Below are 22,467 nucleotides of genomic sequence, written 5' to 3'. Positions count from 1 at the left end.
CACAATACTGCTACGACTAGCACATATTAAAAGTTTCAAAGTTAACTTTGAAGTAGCACAATTTACATCATGCTCTTCACCATTACTACGCTTTGGCAAGCAGTTTGCAAGTGTTTGTATCTTGTAACTCGAAGTATAATTATGTATGCAAACCTCTTAAAATTGAAAATTGTTATTGAACTTAGGTTTAATATCTGAGAGACTCAATAAAAATATTCAGTTTATTAAATTAACTGAATGATTTTTAGATGCTTTCCAAAATCTGCACCTGTTGTGGAAGCGAGACTAAGCCTGCCTCCTTTGTGGATAGAAAGTCATAAATAAGGTCATGTATTTTTATCTTTATTTATGGTTATGTATTTTTATATTTACTTAAAGTTACTGATTTTTATGCTTCACATAATTATTTGAAGCATAAAAAACAGACATGGATTTTTTCCTAATCTTTGAGTTTAAGAAATGTTTAGCTATACAAACAGCTCATCCTCTGCTACATTTTTAGTCTGTGGCTTTACTTGAGTAGCTTCACATGATTTAGTTTGGCTCTTCATACAACTGCTGTCTGAAACACTCCAATTTAGTTCCCTTTTTTTTAAATCCCTGCACTAAAAGCTCACTTTCATCTCATTGACCAGCATCTGGAAGCTTGCCGAGGGGCAGCATCCAGCACTTGTAAATTGTTAAACTACTTTCTGGATGTGCAGATAAAACATCAGCTATAGACTCAAAAAGACTCACATTTATGCATTTGTATCAAAGTATTTAAAATTTTGACCATTAAAATTTTGACCATCCATCATTTTAATATTTAATATACTGAATTCCAGAAAAAAATGTGTATATTATGCAAGCAAAATATGTCCTTCACTCAGCAGACTCTTTAATGATGACAGATGCTGGCCTAACCTTGACTTTCCTTCAAGCTCAACTTAACACCAGCAACAAGAAACCTTAAAACATCAAATCTACATGTCCACAGTGTCATTATAATTGTTTTCCAAGAATAAAAGGACTAGACTTGAAGCAGGGTGCATTAGTATGCAGTGTTGTGATTCTTGCTTTAAATGGAGGGGATCAGTGAAGCGATTTTAGAATAAGACCCTGGTCTGTTTGTGGTTCTGTTGCTCTGATTGCTTTAAAGAGAGGCAATTACTCACCTGGCAACACCAGCACACAAAACTGATTCTACTATTTGTCTGAGCGAGTCTGTGAATGTGTGTTCCTGCATCCAGGCTCATTTTCCCAAACATTTCACCAGCGGGATAGAGTTTCTCACAAAGACTCCCACCTCTCTTGTCTCAGCTCCAGTTTTGTTTTTTTGTTTTTTTTTAAAAGAGGTTCGTCCACAAACTCGATGATTAACTTGTCAAGACTGAAGCACGCACTGAGTAGCTTCAGCTTTGCTTTACTCGTATTTGTTTGAAGGTGTGTCTTTCTAACATAGATGTGCGTTTGTATTACTTTAATATTCGTTTAGTGATGAATTTGTCACATTGTTGTAGGGAGGGTGTCCATCTGTAGGTCACTGAAATCTCTTAACAAATCACTGTAAGTGTTTACAGGAGGAGCAGAAGACACAAATGCAGTAAACCCCTAAATCCAAAGCGCTCACAAGGAAACACTTCCTACAAGAGGCTGGCAAAGGGCAAAAATCCAAAAACAGGGAAAGGTCATACATGAGGAAAAAATTAAACAAAAAGAAGAAAGCGTCTGGAAAGTAAGGAGACAATGTACCAAGTGAGAAGTGGAAAGCTAGTAGTGTATGTAGTTGATTGGCTAACTGAACACAGGCGATGCTCTCTGTGGAACCCGAGATAAACTTTTCTCAACAGTAAGGTGAGCGTTTTAAGCGATGGCCAATGACAGTGCAGGATACCACTGATCGAGACCCAATCTGTCATTAAATACATTAGAGCTTTAAAGCTGTATTTTTTCTGCTGACCACTAGGGGCAGTTGCAGAAAGAAGTGATTGTACAGAAGTCTGTGGAGGAGCAGGCCTTCAGCTTCTTTGCTTTGGCGCCTCAGTAAACACTTTCTTAGGGAGTTTACGGTCTCAGTCACTAATTTGTAGTGTTGTTGAATCTAACATGGGGTTTACTTTGGAAATGATGGTCACTATTAGGGTCAAAAGGCACAATAAAGCATAATCATTATAGCTCCTGACTGCTACGAGGAGGTGCAAAAGGGTGGATGCTGTGTTTGCAGTGGCTTGTGGAGGTAGGACCTCATCAGCCCTCACAGAAGTTTATTTCTACACATTTGAAATTAGAAGAAATGTTACTGTCATAACACCTTCTATATAAAAACATGATGAAAATTGTCAGGAAAAAATCCCTTCCCCCCAAAACTCCCCCAAAAAATAGAAATCCAAAGGTTGTAAGAAACTGAGGATTTTTCTCATAATTGTCATGTCCTATTCAATGAGACTTTAATGCAGTGATTTAAACCATAAACTCTTCAAATAAATGACAGTCTGGAGTACTCTAATTTATCCACAGACCTCTGTACACGTTTTGTAACCTAAAGAGTCTCCCCCTGTAAAAGCAGGTAAATTCAGAAAATCCAGTCATATTTTATATATTTATGGCAGAATAAATGAGCCTTAAGTAGCAATGAACTACCAAAGGTAAACTCACTGAAAAAAGCTGTCACCCAGTGTGCTGCTTAACACTGATATGATGTGTTTTTATTTATTTTTCATAAATAAACATAACCATGAGAAGGGAAGCCTGACTGTTTGCCAAGGGAGGGGCTGTTTGAGCTTATCTGAGCTGCACACACGCACGCACCAGAGACAGCGCTTTTCCTTTCACCTGAGTAAACACGCATGCGCAGCGTTCGGGATCCCTACCTCCTTTTTCCTCTCTCCCTGCTTCTGTCAGTCCAGAACTTGGCTGCAAGCAGCACCCTTCATGTGGATGCGACCGGGATCAGTTGACATCGCTTTGCTGTATATTTGGACATTTTTTAAACGGGACTTTTGCATAGGAGCCGCAGCGCCGCTGAGTACGCGCAGTGGGGTGAGTTATATTAACAGAAAACTAACCGCTGGTTTATAACTAACTAAATTGATTTTAGTTTGCCAGAAATGTAACTTCAGAGCTGAATATAAGTTATCTGACAGACTAACGAGCTGTTTAATAGGGGGGCGCTTTGCGCTAACCAGACTACATGCAAATTTCTGTAAATTCTTGGATCAACACAAACAGCCAGCGGCGTAATATTCCTATAATGATTAATTAAGTGGTGTTCAAACTTGACAGTGTTCCGGCATGGTTCATGTGATACTCACACTGACATTAATGTTTTAATCTGATATATTCACACCTTCACACCAATCATTTGGAGCAGGTGTAAAACTGTGTGAATAGCAGCTTTCCATTAAAATACATGTTACCTCACAGGGAAGTCAAAGTCCTGCACAGTTACGGTGTCCTGTGCCTTCACAGAGACGCCGTAACTGTGCTGCACACACATTGTTCAGTCAGCTGATGAAATGTGGAAAAATGCAGACCTGTTATTGAAACGGAGCTTTCCCCCCTCAGGCTGTTCATCCTGTGTTTTAAATGCAGGGTTCATTAAATGTAATCCTCCCACCTTAGCATTAAACTGGGCTGCTTGTGACCTTAAATTAAAACGACCCCCGGTTTCGAGGTATACCGGTGGCTGGTGAGATTCTTTGGACTGAGCTTTTATTGGGGTTTCCCGGTATTCTGCTGTGCAGTGAGATTTCTGGAATATTCATTATGTTTGTGCTTTTAGTATCCTTGATAAGTTGATTGTTGGTCTACTGCCTTTGCTGTGGTTTTGGTGCAGTATTTAGAGTGTTTTCTGCAGTGTACTTGTGGTGCTTATGTCCCATAATATTTCTATAATGGTAATTTAGTGACAGTGAGGTTAAAGTGCTGCTGTTTCTTAGGATAAATATGCTCGGATACAAGAATACTTTAGCCCCACTTCAGTACTTCTAGTAGATCCAAAACAGTCATTGTTGCAGTCATAGCTGCTGTGACAGATTGGTGCTTGTTGGTGCTTTTCCATGAGTGCTGTCACACTTTAATACAGTGAAATGCAGTCTGCTGTGGCTCTGGCTGCTTTCATTAATCATTAAACTGTTTTTTGTGTGATTAATTGTCTAGAACATGCCTTCAGATCCTTTTTTGTCCTTCATTCGATGGTTTTCTCTGAGGAAATAGACAAACTCAGCAGTGCATGTTTTAAATATATATCAAAAATGTTCATTTTTATAGCTGCTTCTAAATCATTGCCTATCACATCAATACATCTACCAAGCACTGGTATATAAAGAAAACCTCTTCAATTTATATATTAATACAAAAAATGAAACAGAAAAATCAGTTTTTAAGTCTTTGGTTGATATCTTTATTTTTTTAAACAACTATGTTACTTTTAGTTTATCCACTTTTTATAAGATTTCAGTAAACCAGACTACATTCAGAAATCTGTGAATTTAATCTTTTGTTATATAACAACTTGTGCCACCTGATTTTTGACCTTGCTTTACACTAAACGGAGTCTTCTAATAATATTCAAAATAGAAGGTTTATTTTTATTTTGTAAGATTGTCTGTTTTTCTTTTGGTATTTATTGTGGTCTGAATTAAATGGTACCACTTCTAATAAACGAGCTTCGTCTTTTTAGGAGATATGTTTCAGTATGCTTCCGTTTAATTTGCTGCTTAGCGGTGCACACAGAATACAGCTTTGATTTATTTTGGATTCAGCACAGTCTCATGGTCAGATCTGCACCCTTGAAACCACCAAGCAGTTTTAAAATGTGTCAGAAAGTTTCTTTGAATCTCTAAGAACCTGTCCAACCTCTGTGTGATTACTGTAAACACATCATTAATGTGAAGGTGCAGGGCTGTGAAAAAGGATTTGTTAGCTTCTCATTTCTTGGCTTTTAATATTAAACAAAAATGAGTAGTAAATACAAATGACGATTTCCTTTATTGGGGGAAAAATGATCCAAACCTACCTGATGGTAGGTGATGATCTAAAATATTTAAGTAAAAAAATATGCACAAACATAACAAATCAATAGATTTAATTCACAGCACTGTGCATTACATCCTGTCTTGTCCTTTTATCTGGATAATTTGTGTGCAGCAGACAAACAGCTGGTTCTCTGACCGAGCCTCCCCGCAGACTGTGGCCAGGCCTCGTTGCTCTCTCTGCGGGTTATGCGTTCCACCTGACCCCCTGACCTGCCAGGAGCTCCGGTGACGACACCACCGGGTGACATTTAACAAATGGGTTTCTGTTTGTCACCGTATGTCCTCGTCGCCGGGGTAACCCCAGAGACGAGGGATGCTCAGCCAGCTCTTTGCTTTGCTTGACCCTCCCCGACTGTAAAACACAGCGGTAAAGCTCTTCCTCAGATAAAGAAAGCAACCATCAGCCCATCAGCAGAGCCGTGAAAGAGATTCTCTTTTGTTAAAGCGTTTTTTTCTATTGCTTTGTTTTTGTTTTTGGCACAACGGAGCTCAAACCCACATCCAGAAGTGGAGTGTTTTTCATGCTAATGCTCTTTAAAAGCAGCTCAGATTCCTTTCCGAGACTGATCAGTGTGGGGGGTCCTTCTTCACCACCCCTCACAGCCATACAGACAAACACATGTGTTTACTGTTGTTTCCCGGCTCAATGAGACAGAGGCCTTCTGCTCATCAGCAGGTTTTACTGGGGTTTCCACGGTGACTAAGAGCGAGTCTTTGTGGCAGGTCTGCTGCGCGCTCTGAAATCATTTGTCCTGTTTTATAGTAACTGATCACTTCTCCTGTTGTAATGCCATTAGCTTGTTAATTGGATGTTGGACAAGTAAGGGGGATCATTTCTAAAACTGTGTTGGTGGTTTCTGTGTTACATGTACTGGTAATTCTTTTGCAGATTCTTGAATGGTTTACATATTTATGGATGCTTTTTCAGTTAAACTTTTGGTTATTTATTGGATGCTAGCAGCGATGTGTTTGTGATGTTTGAGGACTTTATTTCTAAAGAGAGAGTAGCACTGTGTTTGCAGGGCGACGATGGCGGGAACGCAACATATAAGGAAACCAAGGGAATTTATATTTATAATTTGTTATCATATAAGTGTATATATACATGCATCATTATAGATTTATGGTTAGTGTCCAAGTATTTAAAAGTGGTTTCAGTGAAAAATGATGGCTCATTTTTACGAGTACATTCTTGGACAGTTTGTTCTTCTACTTCTGAAACACTTCCTCAACACTTTTGGACTCGGTGGTTTCAGGAGGGCTTCAAATTCTCTTCTTCCACCCTGAACCTCATATATTTAGTGTGACAGCGCAGTCCGCCGACCTGCTGCTGTAATCCTCAAACTGAGGCGTTAGATCTGTCAGTGCTGGAGAAAGTGTGGGAGCTAATCTGTCAGACTGCTGAGCAACAACCAGCCATCCTGTAAACCTACAGAAATCACAGGAGGGAGGACAAATACGTATGTATTTAAAGCCTGCTGTGACTCACATGTTGCAGTCTGGAGCAGTTTCCTCTCCATCTTCTGTTTAATTTAGCCCTCAGAGCTGTGGCAACAGCTTCACAATGATGCTGTCAGCTTGCTCATCACACTGTACCAACAGCCTGTAATTATCTCAATATGTTTTTCTTTTTTTATCTCTGTGATTGTCATTACATCGGCTGTTTCAGTCCACAGGCACGCAGAGCCGAGAGGAATTTGGCTTTCTTTAATAATCAGAAACAACTCTGTGCCTACAAATTAAACCTATTTATATTGCGTTTTTTAGCAAGTGAATTTGTTCAATTTGCACATTAAAGGTGTGTTTAAAAAATAATAATTGCAGAGGCATCAATAAAAGTTTCTCTGAGGAAGAATTTAGTTAATCAGTATAAATCTGAAATGGCGAACAGCAGCTGGAGTACAAAGACAAATAAAGACAGCCTATTATATAGGCTAACTTTTTATAGATGTTATAATTAGAAAGGCTATAATTGTGAAAGCTGCTTTTTAATTATTTGTCAGTAAAATCAGGAGTTTTGTAGGTAAACAAAACTGTAACATTATGCATTTAAATCACCTGAAAATGACGCAACAGCAGAGATGATCAAACATCTAGTGATTTAAAAAAAAATGTTAACATCAATTACTAATAAAATAAAGAAATAAACACATACATAAGCTGTCAGTTTGTGCACAAATAACAAATAATGCAACAATCTAATTAAAAATATCAATAAAATCAAGTTAAATCAGACGCTCTCGCTGGATTCAGAATTAGCACCAAGCAAACGTGGTTAGCATAACATAAACGGGCGGGTGTACAGTAAATTGCATTATTGAACAATTGCACGAAGGTGAAAATGTGGGGAAAAGTCATCTGTGATGGTGCTATGATCCACTCTTCGAGCAAAACATGGAGAGAAACCAGAAGAGATGGCCTGTATAAATGCATCACCTGCAGAAACTCAGGCAGACGTGCAGATTTTCATGTGCAGACATTCGGCTTTATTGGAAACTCTCTGAGCTCAGCCTCGGTGTCAAACCACCGGGGGATTAGAGCGCCTTATTTGTCGCGGTTCCTTCAGCAAACCAGCACTTATTTTGTCCATTCTCACAAACACTTCACATTAAGATGTCAGTGAGATATTTTTTTCCACAGAATAGCTGAAAAAACAAAAATCTTTTGCGTTTTGGAACAAAATAACCCTCAACATGACAACGCTGACGGCACTGAGCTGAAAGAAAGTCTCGGCCCTGATATTAAAGTCTCGCCTGCCTTTTTTCTGAGATCTGTGTCAGACTGGAACTACATCCCTGCACATTTACTGGCCTTAAACTCTTATCCAGTTTGACAGAGTTGGAAATGTTCTGTCCTTCATCAGTCGCGCACATTCGCCATGTTTAAGGTTATTAATTTGTTTGTTTGTGTCCATCGATCCAGATCGACTTCCTCCCCCTATAATCACACAGGACACTTAGTTGGTTTGCTTCTCTGCTGTTTATTAGAACAACTAGAGGATGTTTTCACTACTTCACCCTGAAACATAAGGGCCTAGCATGACTGTGTTAAGCTAACAGTGTTACAGCAACAGTGCTAACCACTGTTACCCAAGCTAGTATGACTGGGACAGCATGGTGGAGCAGTGGTTAGCACTGCTTGCTCTGTGGTCAGAACCCCCCAGAAAGAAGGTCCTGGGCTCTTTCTGTGTGGAGTTTACAGGTTGTCACCGTGTTAGCGTGGGTTCTCTCCAAGTACGCCGGCTTCCTCCCACACTCCAAAGACATGTCGTTAGTCAAGTTAGGTTAATTGGCGATTCTAATTTACCCATAGGTGTGAATGTGAGTGTGAATGGTTGTCTGTCTCTCTGTGTTAGCCCTGCAACAGAATAGCCACCTGTCCAGAGGGTACCCTGCCTCTTGCCCTATGGTAGCTGGGATGGGCTCTAAGGATAAGCGGGTGAATGCATGGATGGAAAACAAAGGAATTTTCTACAAATGCAATTATATGTATCAACACTGAAACATTCATTAAAGTTAGGCTAACCTTAAAAAAGTAAACAATATATCAGTACAACTGTACTTCCAGTTAGTATCTGTGGAAAAGCTAAAATCTAGGATTGGATAAGTGGAAGAGAATGAATGGATGGATTAACATGACTGCTGACTGTATCCAGCGAGCAGTGGTTTTGAGAGCTACCTTTCTAAGAGACACACTTAAGGTGTGGAGCTTGTTTCACATGTTCATAAAGTTTACAGTCGCTGCAGTGAGTTAAACAGCTCAGTGTGCAGCGTGTGGCTGTTATCTGAACGCAGCTGCATGAACCTGACAGACAACAAAGTTTAATTTGATATTTTAATCAAAGGATGTTGGAGACAGTGACGCTCTGGCGTCCATCCTGATGATCTCGGTGTCATCATCTGCTGGTTATTAATATCTTGTTAAATGGCATGAGTCACTGTGAATTAGTCACCACCAGCACTGTGTGTGTGTGTGTGTGTGTGTGTGTGTGTGTGTGTGTGTGTGTGTGTGTGTGTCTGAGCATTTTAGTTCATGTTATTTGTTCAGTTAAATGTTTGCATGCTCTCTGTCTTTTGTTCATCTGTTCTGTGACAGAGGGGAGGTCAGATGAATTTGTGTAAATATTTGTCACTCCATTATTTTGCAGACAGGTTTGTGGGAACTTTTGTGTGTCTTTGTGTATCCGTGTTTTACTGTAGACTTGCACTGCCGTTTAGGCCTCCCAGCTTGGCTGCATGTCTTTTCCAATGTAAATCAGTGACTCTCATTCAGAAGTCATAGTGGGAACTGTTATGATGAGGCGTTATTACAGAAGTCATTTAGTGTTTTATTACCTCACTTCAAGTATAAACTGCAGTCTCTTAACATTCTCAAAGACGCCCCATGCGTAGGCACAGCAGCAGGCCAACAGCTGTCAGCAAATCCACTTTCAGATCCCAGACTTTAAAACGAGAAGAACAAGTTGAGGTGCCTTTAATGTCGGCTCCAACACCACTGCACTCAACAAGTGTTTAGTGGTCTAAGTGGATCCTCAAATCCTTAAATGTTCTAAAACCCCCCAAATTATGAATGAGGTCTGGTGTTGTTTAATCAACGTCTGTTGGATCACAGAAAGGGACAGCAGGGATACCTCAGCATATCATAGAGCATAACAATGAAACTCCCAGCCAATGAAGGAGGCCGGGAGTTTGCTCCCAGAGAGATTTCTGCGTCTCCTTTGTTTGACTGTGACACTGAGCAGCCTTTAAAGTTTCACTGCTCTCATGCAGCTGCCACGCCAGAATTAAACAGCAGCTCTGAGAGTGGAAGAACAAACACAAACTCACGAGCTTAAAGACGTACTACAACATATACAATATACTTGATCTGTAGTTCTTTGTGGATCTTTCACCTCCCCTCTGATGATTTCTTTGACTGGAGTAGGCGGGGCTCCTCAGTCCATTTAGACCAGAAGAAGAAATAATGGATCACATGAAAGGCAGGCCCGTCTTTTGTGAGCACGCTCAGAGCCTGGTGCAGGAAGCCTGGGGTAGCGAGAAGCTCTGTTGTGGTGCTCAGCTGTGCCCGGCCGTGTCGAGCTTCATAGTACACACAAGATTGCAAACACAGTACTCTGTTTGCCTCACGGGCACTAACATGACCACACTAGACTCTTTAAATACAGACGCAAGTACTCTTAAATTGTACTTGAATCTAAAATTGTCAAAATTGTGAATGAAGTCTGGTGCAGTTTCATGGACACTCAGAGTTGAGACAAAGTCCAGCTGGAAGACTTGCTGCTTAAATGATGAGTTTAAGTTTCCAGTGTGTGACCAGTGAGGTTAATTGTTACCCACATCCAGATCGCCCCGTTCCACCAGCTCTCTGCTTATTATTCACTCAGACGTCGTCTCTGTACTCTGATGTGACCAAAGCAGCGAGTTACTCGTCGGGAAATCATTAGATGAAGAAAAAAAGGAGGAGGAGAGATTTTTCATGGTGGATCAGAGTCTCTGTCAGTTACTCATTCACACTTTGTCTGAGCCGAGCTCTCTCTCTCTGCTTCGGTATTGAGGTCAAGCCGACTCTACTGGAATCTGGAGCAAATGCTGGATGTATGGAAAGATCATAAGTGGGTCAGCCGAGAAAGGCAAACTAAGAAGGAGCGTGCAGCCACTAGAAGGGTTTTCTGAATGAGTGCGCTTCACTCACGCAGTGGATCTCCCAGCTTTCGATAGCACCTGGGGCCATTGGTGCGGATTTAAAGTAAGGCTTTTTATAGCCATTATTAAATAACCATTACACAGGCTGACTCAGGTTCATGTTCCCCAGAGGATGAGCCCCATACTGACCTTTCTCCAGTGCCACGATGGGGTTCACACTTGTGATTTTTATTCAAATAAATTTGTATATAACACATTTAGACACTAAATGTAAATCGGGGGATGCTTTCATCACTCAGATCACCTCCTGCACAACTTATTAATCTTCTTGTTTATTTATTTATTTTGTTCCTGGATTTATTTTTGGCTCGTTTTTTGTGTTCTTTTAAATTTACATTTTTCAGTTTGTTTCATTTTGTGAGTGATTTGTTTCTCTGTTTGTATTTTATATTTATGACTCTTTTATTGTTGTTATTTGATTACTTTGTTGCTGTTTTTGTTTATTTTCAGTTATATTGTCACCTTGTTGCTATTTTTATGTCTCTTTTGTTTATTTGTTTTTTAAAATATATCTGTGGATAATTTGTGTCTCTTTGTGGCTGTTTTTCTTTTTTGTTTCTTAGCAGCCTTTTTCCATGTCTTTGTCTCTGTACATTTAGTTTTTCTTTTTGTAGCTGTTTGAGGATTGTTGTTGCCGTTTTTCTGCATGTTTTACTATCACAGTCACCTATTGGTACCTGCCATGGTGACCTATGTTTGTTTATTTGTGACATTTTACTTTTTATGGGTGATTTTGTGTCTCTTTGTGGTTGTTTTGATCAGCTGTATGTCTTTTTTCTTTATGTGCACTTTTTTGTTTTAATTGTTTTCATTTTTTTTTAATCGGCTTGTGGCTGTTTTTTATCCATTTGTCTGAATCGTCTTCTTCTTTTTGTGCATTGCTGTTTTTGTGTCTGTCTTTGAGGTATTATACTATTTGTTGGGCTATGCTAACGCTTTGTGGTCTTTAAGTCACTTTGTTTCTGTGATTTTTATTTTTTTGTGAATATTTTCTGCTACCTTTTGGGTAGTTTGTGTTCATTTATTGCTTTTTGTGTCTATTTGTTAATGTTTTCTGTGTCATTGTTAAACATTTTGGGTTTTTTGGTCATTTTGCATCTGTTTGTAGCTTTTTTGTGGACTGTTGTAGTTCTTTGCATGTGGCTATATTTCCTGTTTGTAGTTTCCTGTTCTTGTTACTGTAGTTGGTCTTTATGGCTTTTTAATGCCACGTTAAAGTCATGTTTTTGTTTTGTTGTCATCCATTTACATTTTGCGTTTTTTCCGCGCTTTCTTTATCTCTGGAGCTGTTCTGCTCTTATTTTTGTTGATTTGTGTGAGTGTGGCCATTCTTGTTTGTACTTTTGTGGCTCCTCCTCTACCGCACAACCCCATTGTCCAATTAGAAACCTTCATGAGAACCAGGTCAACAGTTTGGCATTTTTGCATTTTGAGTTATGTGATTGGACCTCATCATCACTCACATTTTAAATCAACTGCCTGAAACTGTTTAAAGAGAGAAAGTTGTCAAAATGTTTTGTTTGTGGTCCTTTGAGGATGAAGAGATGCGAGAGAAAAAAACAGATCTCAGGGTGTTCAGGAGAAAAGGATAATGTATGTGTAGTTTTAACACACGTGCACATCGTGACCTAAATGTGTTCTCTGCCAAGTATACAAACTGTCATTGTTTGTGTTACCATGACAATCAGCAATACTATGACTAGTTGCACAGCCGTGCATGCCGACCCAAACCCTCATGCTTCTGCAACTGAAAAACACTAACGACACCAAATAAGTAAAGCAAAGCCAGCACATCACGTTTTTACTGGAAAGTTTGCTGCTCACAGCAACATTAGTTTCTTAATAATTTTTGTTCATTTGTGGGTTTCATTTATTTGATTTTATTACATTTATAAAATGTTATTAGATTTAATTTATTAAAATTAATAAATATATTTTCATTTGTTACATTTTTAATAAAATAATAATCGAAATATAAATGTTTTTAAAATACAAGATATGCTCTAGGAAAACAAATAAAACAAACAAACAACTAACTTAATATCCCGAGAGATTAAAGAAAATATTTTTCTCATTTTTGACTAATTGTAAACATTTACACACAATCAACATAAATGAAATTTGGCTGAAAAACAATGTTGTGAGATTAACTTACGTAACACACTCATCTCTAATTCAACAGCAGGAAGTGTGTATCTCTGTCGACATGTATCCAGAACTTCACACTGGGGAATCTTGTATGTATTAAATAATTCATTCGTGGGCTTCCTGCCGGTGCTGTCAAAAACGCCAAAGGAGTTGTTATTAGAAAAACTGCAATTAGCAATGCTCTTCATCATGGTGAGTAAGAGTTACATTAACCATGAAGTTTTCTGCTCAGTCCGGAGAGGAATAAACATCTAAACCAGAATTCACCGTAGTTTATTCAATAACTGTTATTTCACTCAAAACCACAAATGTCAATAAGGATTAAAAAAAAGAAAAAGTGGGCTCGATCCTTAGTGTCTAAATGAATGCTAAACCTAGGCTTTGCATCAATCCTTGTACAGTAATAGAACAACAAAGGTCCAGTGCCATGATGATAATCAGGTGAACAAAACGGTTAGTGGGATTCCTGCTTTGGAGAGAGGTCCACTCAGTAATTGTGATATTTTACTCAAAATCAAAAATTTCAATCTTATTTTACTGCTAGGAAAGTTAGACAATCATCTAAACCTTAGGATTCATCCTCCTTAGAGGAACTCGATTTTACAGCAATCAGTTTCCAGTAACATATCCTGAGATACTTTGGTGGTTTTGATTGCAATAAATCCCACGATGATGGTAGACATGTTGAGGACCGAAGTTTAATAGTTAAGCAGCACATGGCAACACTATGGTGGTGCTACAGAAAAACAAAGAGAATTAATAAAATCAGTAGGATTGATATGCTGGAGAATGTGAATGTCTCATCCATATTCAGTGCAATCCATTTAACAGTTGTAGAGAGATTCCACTCAAAACCACAAATGTTAAACCAGGGGGGAGATACTGCTGGAGGAAGGATTCACCCTCTGGGGAACATGAACGTCTAAGCCAGATTGTACAGCAATCCATCTACAGCATTAGCTGAAACAACAATAATCCTGTTCATGGTGGTCCTAGGAATAAAAGGCAGTGGGAGGGGAAAAAAGTCAAGAAGATTCATCCTCTGAGGAGCGTGTATATCTAAAGCGCATTCAATTAAATTTTATTTATATAGCATCAAACCTTACTTATGTCACTCAAACCCCAAAAACCAGCAGGATTCATCCTCTGGGGGACTTCAATGTCTGAACCAGACTCTTCATTTATTAGATAGGTCACAATATATTCAATTTCTAAGCATACCTTTGTACAGCAGATGCTTTGACATCCAGGTGAGGCTGGTGATGTTTGAAGAGAAGGAGGTCGGAGAACTGCTGGAGGTGTTTAATTGTTTGAAAAAACAAACACAACAATTTTCAATAGAGGAAAAAGGCTTAACAAAAACGGTAGAAACACATACACGACTCAAAAGCAAATGTTTAACTTTATAAATGTTTAATTGCTTTTCATGTAATTACACTCACACACCCACAGTATGAATAATACAGATGAATGTCAGCATGAGACCAACATGCTTACGTGCCAAAGTCATTTTTCTCTCTGCAGCAGCTTTTTACATTTTGCATTCCAGTGAACACGATTTCTCCTATTAGTCCTATCACAGTGACACTGTTTGTTGATTATTGTCATACCAAATATAAAAAATGCTCTCAGCTTACTTGAGGTTTTCTTTCTTAATTACCCAATACAAAGAAAAAGTAATTTTCTTATAGTCGACATGCGTCCTAAAATTCCAGATATTTCCTTCAACAGTTGGTGGAGAGTTAAAAAACCTTATATTGGACTTGGAGTTGATTGTGTAATGCACGTAATGTGTGTAATGTTTATCTGTGTGTATCTTTTTGCTTAGCTCTTTGGCTATGTAAAGAGAAAGATTATAGAGATTATAGAAATTCAGCTACAGGCAGACCTTGCAAATATAAAATAACAGGCATAGCTCTATCACATTGGCACCACGTGGAGGTCAAACACTGGTTTATTTGAAAAGTTATCATGAACAGGAAAGAGAACATCAGCTGAGATTATTGTAAAAAGGAAGAAGTGCAAAAAAATTGTCAAAGATCAAAAACCGGTAGCTTCAGAAACACAGACCCAGAGAACGGCTAGTGTCTCCTTGAATGGTAGCGAGTGGTTGTTAGAGCTTGCTGGTTGTCACTTGTTTCATTCAGTCGTAAAGCACCAAAAACAAACCTGTCATTGCTTTAGTCAAAAGCCAATACAATAACTTGTCTGCAAATGCTTGCCAACCTCTACTTTGAAAACCACTGTTTCTGTTTTATTTATTTTTTTGCTGTTTGGTGAATAGTTGGTGAGTAATTCCAGACAAGTCATCGTCTTCCAGTGCATAAATGCCACTGCAGCAGTCCTCTGAGAGTCGAGTCGAAAGCACCTTTCAGCAACCATTAGCCAAACAGCTGGGGAATACATATTTTTGCAGTGGGTTATTGGCCGGTCTCTTTACTTTGTTCTTTTGCAATAACTTGATTAGTTATTGAAGTTTTTCCCATAGAATAAATATAATCATTTGATATCCACACCTGGCTTTGGACTCTCAATTTTGAAGTCTCACCAGTTGTTAGCTCGTCGGCTGCTACCATGAGATTTAGTTGGAGCCAGAAGTGGACATGTCTATTGGTACTGTAAGGTTGAAAATGTAATGTGGGAGTTTGTGTGGCTTGACTCCCTCTTGGAACCAGCCTCAAATGGCCGTTGGTGGATGGGCAATGAACTGCATTTCTCTCACAAACGTGGAACTGCTGTGTCTGTAAAATGTGTTTTCTACTGTAAACTCAAAATTTGTTTCTGGTTCTCCTTATGGGTCACAAAGATTTTGTATATTTAGATTTAATAACAAGCTTAGCTAATTCTCTCACTTAAAGCTAACATTAATTTTCTCCTTTCTTTTGCTTACCAGCATCTTTAGATCTCGTAACCTGACCTTGGTGTCATCCGATGTTTCAAATGCTATGACCCATCTTCATCCTCGTAACTATACCCTTCACAATGGTCAGTTAATCGGCCCACTGATCTTACAGTCTGCCTCCAAACCCACCATCTCCCCTGTCCTCGACTGCCCCATCAGCAGCAGGGATGCATGTGATGGGCAGCGTCTCGCAGGCCACTGGGAGCCAAGATTTCTCTGTCCAACAAGAGGATGTAGCTGTTACCGTGACAATGTCTCTCCCTTCTCCTCCTCGTCCTCCATCGAGGTATGCTGACATAGAAGATAAGCAGATGAAATCACCTGACATTCCTCCACCACCTCCCCCACCTCCTCCTCCCCTACTGCCTCTGCCACCAGAGCTTGGACACCCCGCTGGTGGGCTGAAGAAGAAAAGGAGGGTGAGGAGTTTTTTCTGGAAAACGATTCCAGAGGAGCAGGTAGAGTTCCTGCTTTACATTTGTCTCAGCACATTGTTTTAACATATATATTTTTAATATATATTACATTGTTTTACTTACTGGCAAACGTAAATGATGACTAAGCACCTCTCTGAAAACGCTTGAGTCCAAAGAGAAATCGAGCACTTTCATAAAACGGCTATTACATTACTAAAGTCTGTGTCTCAGGTAAAGGGACGGCTCAACCTATGGACTCAAGGCCAAGTGAAACAGAAATACGAGATTGACGCTCAGACTGTCGAAGAGCTGTTCGGTCAACATGACGGTCAATCAAAAACCCTGGCAACGCCCGCCAGGGGAGGGAAAACCAGCAGCTCATTTAGAGAGACCAAACAGGAGGTGTGTTTTTGATGCAGGGCTGCGTGTGCTGCTGTTTGTTGAAGGCATGGGAGATGGAGTGAAGTGTGTGTGACAGTTTCCACCAGGGCTTTGACCTCAGATTGACCCTCTCTCTCTCACTCAGGTTTCCATCCTAGATGCTAAGCGAGGGATGAACATTGCAATTTTTCTCAAACAGTTCAAGAGGTAAATAATCTCACTTGATCTTGAGCATGAACACACACACACACACACACACACACACACACACACACACACACACACAGTTTAACCCAACATGAAAACATAGTCAAAGACAAAATATGTTTTTATGTATTTGGTTGTTCATTGCTGCCTCTGTTTGATTTCCATGATAAGAAGCATCAGAGCATCGAACTGATAATTTCTGACTGTTATGTCGAGTGGATTAAGTTATGATAGGCAAGCTTTCACTTTAAAGGTCATGGATTTGATTCCCAGAGAAAAGAAGAAAAGGAAAGTCATGAACAGGAATGCTAAATGCAGACAGTGTTGTCATGTCGGTGTTTGTTGAGAATAATGTGGGTATGACACAGCATGACTATGACAAAATGACTGTCAGACGGAGATGGGGATTTTATTAGCTGATGGCGTGTCACAAAGCGATGCTGTATTGTAGTGTGTTTCCTCACCATCATCCTGAAGTGTTGAATAAACAAATGTGGTGATGTGGGCAGGTTATACTTGATTGAATACACTACAGACATGTGACCATATGTCAGATTAGAGGAAAAGACTGACGTATACGGAGATAATACAACAAGGGTCGCAAGAGATGAAGCGAGCAAAATGACAACAATCAAATTCAAGTTGACCAAAAAAAGAGATGTAAAATAATAACTTAATGGAATGTGAAGGTTCTCAGTCATCTGCGTCATCGTAGTCTAAGGAGCTTAAAAAAGGACTTGAGCTTAGTTGAAGACCTTTTTTTTTTTTTTTTTTTTTTACCTCTCATCCGAGAAGCTTCTATCGTCTGTCCATCTGTATCTAAAGGACCAAGGTCACTCTTTCAAGGATATCAATGTTAGCATTTTGGACAGAGAAGACTGTTTGAAAGAGGAGTAAAATAATTCATCTATGTCCACTGTGAGCGACCGTCTTTGAACAGAGGCGGTGGTTTACGACACCAACTCTCTGCCATCTATAATCCAGTTCTGAGATCCCTTCCCAGACGCCTTAACGCCCACTCACATCCTGGGCCATCTGACCTCAGGAAATCACACGATGGGGTGGGGTCAGGTTTCACAATGAGCTCACCTGAAACCCTGGCTGATTGTGACCTACACCAGTTTTCACACCTTGGCTCATGTGATTAGGTAGAGGATCATTAGGGGGTCCTTTGTCCCTCTTGGGGGGAAACTCCCATAGGGCTTAAAATCTGGGACCCTCCACCAATCGCTCTTAGAACTGAAGAAGCTTCTCGGATGAGAAGTGAAACGTCTTCAAGGAAACTTAAAGAAGTCCAGACGCTTTTCTTTCCAAGCTCCTTAGAATAACTTAATGGATATAAACTGATCTTAAATTGACAAATGACAAACTGTCTAAACAAAGATTTAAATTCATAATGAAGAGCTACAGAAGTGACAGAAAATAACTACAATGTCATTGATTATTGACTATTATTAACAAAAAGATTTAAAGTGGCAACAAAGAGGCTGAGAGATGCAAAATAGCAATAAGAAGAATTAAACCACTTGAGGAGAAAAGAAGAAAAATGAGAATGGTGTAACCTTGTGACAAAGGAGGCCAAATGGCTGAAAGTGAACTTAACTTGCATGAAGAGGTGCAAAGTGGCAATAAAGGGGTGTAAAATGGTTAAAAAGATGCAAAATAGGTGCAAGGAAACTTATGTTAGCCATGAAAAGATACAAAATGAAGACTGAGAAACTAAAATTGATCACAAAGAGAAAAAACAGTGACGAAGGGAAACGAAATGAGAATACGAGGAAATGCGAAATTGTTACAAGCATACATAATTTGATGACAAAAAGATGAAAATCTCTACAAGAGCGATTAAATAGAAATAAAGAGATACAAAATGGTCACGAACAGGCATAAAGTGGCTACAAAGGGACATAAAATGAACAAAAAAAGCGTACAAAATGGGACAAAACAGCAAGAAAGTGATATCCTACATTCAAATCAAAGCACAGCGCTGCTCCAGTGAGACACTAAACAGCTCGGCTACACCGCAGTTGTGGTTCGTGTGTCCTTGAGCTTGATGTCTTAATCCTCTGTAGGAGGGTTGGTGGTCTTGTCCCCAGGGGCCTGCTGTCTTGTAACCCATTCATGGTAAGGTCACCGCAATGCTGCTTGACAGAATTACTGCATTTATATTGTTCATAGATACGTATTCATGAAGCTTTAATGTAGTTCAAAGAATGAAAAAACTTGCTTTATCTAAACCTCCCTTCACCTTTTTTACATTTATACCTCACTGAGGATTTTACATCTTCACCACAGCTTAATATAGAGATAGGAAGTCACGTAAAAAGTGTCCACAAGGTGAGTCAGTTGGCTAAGCTTAGAGAATGTATTGAATGAATGTGCTGAATCATTCAGGTCACCATGTTGAGACTTAGTGCTTACCAAACACACTGAGGGACATACAGGCATGTGGGAGACGGAGAGCAGGAATGTACAGCAACTATACCTGAAATCAATTGGAGAAGAATCTGAGTTGTATTGCATCATTTTATGTTCACGATGTACAATATCCACAAAAACTCTGTCATTCAGTTTCAAATTAAGCTGAAGGTTTTGCAGCTGCTTTAACACCGAGCTAAAAGTACCCAAAAGTTAGTTCTGTTACATCCGGATGAACAGAACTGTTTCCAGGTGGAGAAAAGTTTCGTCACTCATCAGGATTTCCTTACCTGGATGATTAAGCATGCATCATGACTTTAGTATAAGTACTTTTAACTTTTCCAACAACAAAGTAACAATTTCGAGAAGTGGGAAGTAAAAGACACAGCCATCTGCTCCAGGAAATATACTTTGGGATGACTGTGCAAAATGTTCGAGTTGCCCTGCACTTCTTTATACTTTTCTAAGGAAATGGTTAAAAAACAAACAAAGGTGCAGCGATTTATTACAATGTGAGGAAACATACATGGAAAACCAGTATATAAGACAAATCAGAGTTTGTACAGTTCAGATGAGCCTGAAAATCTATATTTAGCAGGATCGCCTTTGTTCTTCAGCACAGCCTGAACTTTCTTAAACAGCATGCTTGTACTTTCTTTAAACAGTCTTCAGGAATAGTTCTCCAGGCTTCTTGAAGGACATTCAAAACTCTTCTTTGGATGTGTTGTTTTGCTTTGTTTGTTCTGTTCTCACACTGCTTCAGTAATGTTGAGATTTGGGCTCAGGCCAGTCCATGACTGATACCATTTTATTGTGCAGGTCCAGGTACAGTCAAGGTGTTCTTTTACTGTAATTGTCAATGTGTTTGGGATTATTCTGATGTTGAAAAATGAAGTCTTTACCAATCAAATGCCTTCCAGACTTGTGCAGTGTGTCAAAATCTGACTTTTCTTTGTTCATAGTTCTTCCATTTTTAACAAGATCTCCAACACCATTTACTGAAATGCAGCCTTAAAACATGAAAGACTCCACCAGGTTGTGCAGGCAACTGTAAAGACTCACTGTTAACCACCTGTCTCTATTTCTCACGCTCTCCTTCCATGCTCCGCACATCTCTGATAAATCACTGCCGTAAATTTAAAGCCAACTTTTCTCAGGCAGGTAAGAGAGCAGGGGAGACAATCATTAGCGTCACAGCGGATTCCATTGAACGACCACTTAATGTGTGACAAACAGCTCTCCGACCAACAACCCTCCCCCCCCCCCCCCCCCCACACACACACACACACACACACACACACACACAGAACGCCAACAACTTCTAAACCCACAAATCCACTCTCAGATATCCTTGGCTGAGATTTAGACAGATGTAAACAGCACTACTGACAGACAGTATTCAGAAAACACTAATTTTCTTTGTCATAAAATTAAGGAAACAAAATTTCAATTGTGGGATTTTTGCTTTTCTCGTTTTAGGGCTTGTTGCTTAGAAAATCGCATTTTAAAAGTATGTCCAGAGCATGTTACTAAAACTGTTGTTAATACATCTGCAAACTCTGTGACATCATGTTGCATTTATAACAGAGTGTAAAAATATGTACAAGGAAGTTGTACTTGGTGGGATGATCTGTCAGAACACGCCTGTCCAGTTTATTCAGCTCACTCAGTCAAGAAACGGTTTTAATGAACTCTGACATCAGAATTTCAGTCTTTTTGTGCTTGGCCTAACTGTGAAAGTGTGCTCTGTACTCATTGAACAAATTGAAGGTTTCAGCGAAAAATACAAAAACTGGATATCAAATAGGAAAATCTCAAGTTTATGGAATTCCTCATGACCTTGAAAGCAGCTTTGCACAATAACTCTGTGCAAGAACGTTTCTATCTCCTGACAACAGTACAATAAGTTAAATTTTGAGTTTTTGAGTTTCTCTTCATCCACTGTGTAGATTAAAATAAACTGGACGTGTATCGGCACTGAAGTTAATTAGTTAAAGAAGTTATTTTGTCCATTTTATTTTACTTTAAGTAACAGGGAAGGTGCTTCCAGTCAACAGAAAAATAACTATAAATGTCGTCTCAGGCTAATTCCTGAATGAATATATAACATTGTTTCAATGTTGAAAATGAAATTATCATTTAAAAGCAAAAGGTTGGAGTTCACAAAGTGATAAAACTGTCTTAAATTATTCATTTTCTTGTTTGAATTTTAACCTGACAGAGTGAACTGAGTGTACCTTGTACGTGTGCAGATGGTAATTAAATCTCTGTGGGGGGAAAACCCAGATCAGCTTAGTGTAATGTTATTTTGATGCCATTTTAATTCTTAACTTCAGCACAATGAGTGTTTGTTTTTTATATCGCTGCTCACACTAAATTTAAACATCTTCTTCCTCCAGGTCCAATGAGACTATAGTAGATGAAATCTGCCATGGCAACAGTGAGGCTTTTGGGGTGGAGCGTCTGAGAGAAATGCTGAAACTGCTGCCAGAGTCTGAAGAGGTGAGACACACACACACACACACACACACACACACACACACACACACACACACACACACACACACACTGATGTGTTTTTTTTATCTGATCCATCTTTTTGCACTCATGAAGGTGAAGAAACTGAAGGCACACCGTGGCGAAGTCTCTCAGCTCTCATTGGCCGATTCCTTCATGTACCGGCTGATTCAGGTGCCCAGGTGAGCGCTGAACTTTTACTTAGTTATTCAGATTTATGCTGCGTTCAACTTTCACTGCAAGTTTCAGAAATTAGAATTAAACCTTTATGATCTTTTTTTTTAACATTTCCGATATTCATGCAAGATCCATGAAACAGTTTTACACTGAAAATGCTTCCACTGTCTGTACAGTTTCACCGTTGCATTCACTGAAATACTGCACCAAAACAGTACATTTTTGTAGTACTTGTATACTTACAACATTAAACATAAATACTTTTACTGGCTGTACAGTGGTTACTTTGAATTTTTGAAAACATGATGCACTGGTGTGAAACAGTGTTGGGTAAAAGTGGCCTGTGTACCAGCTCTAGCTCTAAGTGGGGGAAAATGTTTTTGTATCACTAAACAGGACCTTGTGACAGTTAACAGAGCTGACTCAGTGACTCAGGAATCATAACCGTTAATGCATCAATTTGTGCTCAACAAAACAAACAAATGTTAGTAAGTAGCTGCTGCTGGAGCGCTGGTAATGTGACATCTGCCTTCATTTCATTTCAAAAACATCAAGCTGAATCAATTACATGCCTGCAGCTC

The 22,467-nt window shown here is 39.2% G+C and overlaps 1 protein-coding gene across 1 annotated transcript in view; it reads left to right on the top strand.

Moving 5' to 3' along the window:
• Positions 1–2,799: 2,799 nt before the first annotated feature.
• The window catches only part of LOC113017154 (uncharacterized), a 43,740-nt gene continuing 24,072 nt past the window's right edge, over positions 2,800–22,467 (top strand). Inside the window, exons 1-6 of the mRNA XM_026160310.2 lie at positions 2,800–3,021; positions 15,762–16,228; positions 16,418–16,588; positions 16,713–16,774; positions 21,592–21,694; positions 21,806–21,891. Of these exons, the coding sequence (XP_026016095.2) occupies positions 15,938–16,228; positions 16,418–16,588; positions 16,713–16,774; positions 21,592–21,694; positions 21,806–21,891 (713 nt within the window). The 5' untranslated portion in view covers positions 2,800–3,021; positions 15,762–15,937. The remainder of the gene's footprint in view (positions 3,022–15,761; positions 16,229–16,417; positions 16,589–16,712; positions 16,775–21,591; positions 21,695–21,805; positions 21,892–22,467) is intronic.

This window comes from Astatotilapia calliptera, chromosome 3 (genome assembly GCF_964374335.1).
Source record: "Astatotilapia calliptera chromosome 3, fAstCal68.1, whole genome shotgun sequence".
NCBI lineage: Eukaryota > Metazoa > Chordata > Actinopteri > Cichliformes > Cichlidae > Astatotilapia > Astatotilapia calliptera.
Note: the sequence above shows the minus strand (reverse complement) of the source record. Positions and strands in the feature narration are given on the sequence as shown.